This window comes from Enhydra lutris, unplaced genomic scaffold (genome assembly GCF_002288905.1).
Source record: "Enhydra lutris kenyoni isolate GAN:26980312 unplaced genomic scaffold, ASM228890v2 scaffoldscaffold814, whole genome shotgun sequence".
NCBI classification, from domain to species: Eukaryota; Metazoa; Chordata; class Mammalia; order Carnivora; family Mustelidae; genus Enhydra; species Enhydra lutris.
In genome coordinates, this window is record NW_019154898.1 from 4109 (window position 1) to 7857 (window position 3749).

The 3749-nt window shown below is 46.9% G+C and overlaps 1 protein-coding gene across 1 annotated transcript; it reads left to right on the forward strand.

The window, feature by feature from the left end:
- The first annotated feature begins 2355 nt into the window (after nucleotides 1-2355).
- Nucleotides 2356-3477, forward strand: LOC111140386 (olfactory receptor 10H2-like). The gene has a single exon (XM_022492652.1). The coding sequence runs from the start codon at nucleotides 2401-2403 to the stop codon at nucleotides 3475-3477; it is 1077 nt and encodes a 358-aa protein (XP_022348360.1). The 5' UTR covers nucleotides 2356-2400.
- The last annotated feature ends 272 nt before the right edge of the window (nucleotides 3478-3749 follow it).

Consider the following 3749-nt stretch of genomic DNA (forward strand, 5'->3'; position numbering starts at 1 on the left):
GATGTTGTGCAATCACCACCCCTTTCTAGTTGTCAAATATTTTCATCACCCAAAAGGAAACACTGTCTTCATTAGTAGTCACTTACCCATTCCCCAGGCCCCTCAGCAAGGGCTCCAGCCCCTAATTTGCTTGTTATGTCTATGAATTTGCCTATCTCAGGTGTTTGATATTAACAAAATCAGACGACCTTTTCTTCAGACAACCTTTCATGCCTGCCTTTTTTTCACATAGCAGAATGTTTTCAAGGTTCATTTATGACGCAGCATAAAACTTTGTTGTGTAAAAAACACACAACCTCAACCATTGTTAAGTATGCAGTTTAGTGGTGTTAAGTGTATTCATGTTATTATAATCGATCTGCGGAACTCAGTTCACCTTGCAAATCAAAACTCTACGCCCATTAAACAAAACTCTCCATTTCCCATTCCCTGTAGCCCTTGGTAACCTCCATTCTACTTTGTTTCTATGAATTTGACTGAATTAGGTACCTCGGATAGGTAGGATCATACAGGATTTCTCCTTTCTGGGGACTGGCTGATTCCATAGAGCATAAAGCTTCATTGGTATTATAACATGAGACAGGATTTCCTCCCTTTCAAGGCTGAATGATATTCCATTGTACGGATATCTCACAACTTGTTTATCCATCCATCCACCAATGAACAATGGGTTTTTTTCCACCTCAGGGCTCTTGTGGCTAGTGCTGCTCTGACCAGGAGTGTGCAAATATTGTCTTCCAGACCCTGCTTATGCCACTTTTGCAATCCATCCAGAAGTGGGATGCCTGAGGCATAGGTAGTTCTATTTCTAATTTTTAATTTATGGATGGAAAATCATTCATAATGTTTTCCATAGCTGTTGCACGACTGTGCTATCCCACCAACAATGCTCAGAGTTCCACTTTCTCTACCTCCAGCACAACTGAGTGCCATTTAGANACCTCCAGCACAACTGAGTGCCATTTAGACATTCCCAGTGTTGGGCCACCAACACCTCTATTTAGGTCCAAGACATTTCGCCACCCCTGAAGGAAATCTACAACCCATTAAAATTCAATCCCCGGGGCGCCTGGGTGGCTCGGTGGGTTGGGCCACTGCCTTCGGCTCAGCTCATGATCTCAGGGTCCTGGGATCGAGTCCCGCATCGGGCTCTCTGCTAGGCAGGGAGCCTGCTTCCCTCTCTCTCTCTCTCTCTCCCTGCCTCTCTGTCTACTTGTGATCTCTCTCTGTCAAATAAATAAATAAAATCTTTAAAAAATAAAATAAAAAAAAATAAAATTCAATCCCCATTCCATCCTCCTCCCAGTCCCTGGCAACTGCTAATCTCCTTTCTGTCTTGATGCATTTACCTATTCTGCATATTTCAAATAAATGAACTCATACAATATGTGGTCTTTGTGGATGGCTTCTTTCACTCAGCATATTGTCTCAGCATGTTGTAATGTGTGTCAGCACTTCATGCTTTTGTATGCCTCAAAGATACTCCATCATATGGATATACCACTTTTTGTTTATCCATTCTTTGGTTGATGCATCCTGCATTGTTAAAAAGGTGTTGCATTTTTGCATCACGTCTGTTGGTGGCAGAGAGAGGAAGACAGAGAGACAGAAAGACAGAGAAGTAACCCTGGATGGAGCAGATGCTTGGAAGGAGAGCTGTCCTCACAGGGAGCTGGGGCAGATGTGAGTCTGTTGCCTCTTGGAGAAGGGTATGAGAGAACCCACAGCTGCCAGCATTGGTTGCTCCACGAAGCAGGCATTTGGGGATAGGAGAGTGGGTAGGGTTTGAGGAGCTAAAAGGAGATTCAGTGAATTGCATTGTTAAGTGACCAGAGATAGAGTGCCCAGCAGGGGTTGGAGAATGTGATCTGGTGATGCTGGTCAGTGCCACATCCTTGTGGGGGACTCACACAAGTAGGACCACACAACAACAATGGTACCTAAGAGCTGAATATGCACATCTCACCTTAGTGCCTCTACAACCCTGTGGAATAAGGAATATTATTCCATGTTCCCAGAGTGCCAGTAGGGGCAATGCTCACAATTAAACAGAGCCTACTTGCTCTACATGCCACATGGGAGAGGTGCCTTCCAGCTGACGATAGCAATTAGGGAGTAGTTTGCACTTAAAATTGGGAATGATTTGGAATCACAGAGTTGGAGAAAAGCATGAAGTGGCCAGCATGCTCAAAGGCAGGAAAGACAGGTGGTTGTGCATGGAGTCAATAACAGTAATAACAGTAGTTGTAATTATTATTATCAGTATTATTTTTTACTGAATTCTTACTATGCTCCAGGGCATGCCTTACGCACCTGAGGCTCATGATCTTCTGTGAATCCCATTCAGTTCCCAGGTGCTCTGACAGTCATCATGAACATCGGGTGGCAGAGGGACTGCTCATGTTCTGCAGGGTGAGGGCTCCTTGCCCCCACCCCCGGAAGTCTTCCTGGGCCAGGCTCAGTTTGGACGCAGAGCTCCTGCACACCAGGTCGCCTTCGCTCTCTCCCCACCCAGGGATGGCTGCCACTCTGGGTCTAAACCACAGCTCCGTTTCTGAATTCATCTTCGTGGGCTTCTCCACCTTCCCACCACATCTCCTGCCCATTTTCTTCCTGTTGTTCCTGCTCATGTACCTGTTCACACTGCTGGGGAATCTGCTCATCATGGCCACTGTCTGGAGTGAGCGAAGCCTGCACACACCCATGTACCTCTTCCTGTGTGCACTGTCCATCTCTGAGATCCTCTACACCTTGACGATCACCCCGCGCCTGCTGGCTGACCTGCTCTCCTCCCGCCGCACCATCACCTTTGCAGCCTGTGCCAGCCAGATGTTCTTCTCCTTCACATTCGGCTTCACCCACTCCTTCCTGCTCACTGTCATGGGCTACGACCGGTATGTGGCCATTTGCCACCCCTTGCGCTACAGCATGCTCATGAGCCCCCATGGCTGCACCTGCCTGGTGACTTGGTCTTGGGTTGGTGGCTTGGTCCAAGGGATGGTGGTGACCACAGCAATCTTCCATCTCACCTTCTGTGGTCCCAACAAAATCCAGCATTTTGGATGTCATGTGCCCCCTCTCTTGAAGCTGGCCTGTGGAACTGATGTACCGATAGTGGCCCTGTGTGTGGGGCTGATGTGCATCACTGTATTGTTGGGCTGCTTTCTCCTCATCCTCCTCTCCTACACATTAATTGTGGCCACCATCTTGAAGATCCCCTCTGCTGAGGGCAGGCACAAAGCCTTCTCCACCTGTGCTTCCCACCTTATTGTGGTCATTGTGCACTATGGATTTGCCTCTATCATCTACCTCAAGCCCAAGGGTCTTCACTCCCAGGAAAGTAAGACCCTAATGGCCATCACCTACACGGTCCTCACGCCCTTCCTCAGTCCCATCATCTTCAGTCTCAGGAACAAGGAGCTAAAGACTGCCATGAGGAAGACCTTCCTCAGCAAACTCTATTCCTCCAGCATCTAAGTGGCCAGTGTGAAGGTGGTGTTAGAAGAAGGTGGAAGGATGACCATATCTCCATCTGTACAATGGGGTTAACAGTGACTACCTAGTATGATTGCTAAAGAAGTGTGACGGCACGCAGGACATAGCAGGTGCTCAATAAATGTGAGCCTTACTTCTTCTTCCTCCTTTGATTTGTGTCTTGGATATTAGTTTTATTTGTAATCAAACAGCTTTCTTGAGATATAATGCACATGCCATTAAATTTACCCATTTAAAATACACAATTCCATTGG

Excerpts from the sequence above, each read along its gene's own strand:
- LOC111140386 (XM_022492652.1), top strand. The coding sequence starts at position 2,401 with ATGTTCTGCAGGGTGAGGGCTCCTTGCCCCCACCCCCGGAAGTCTTCC.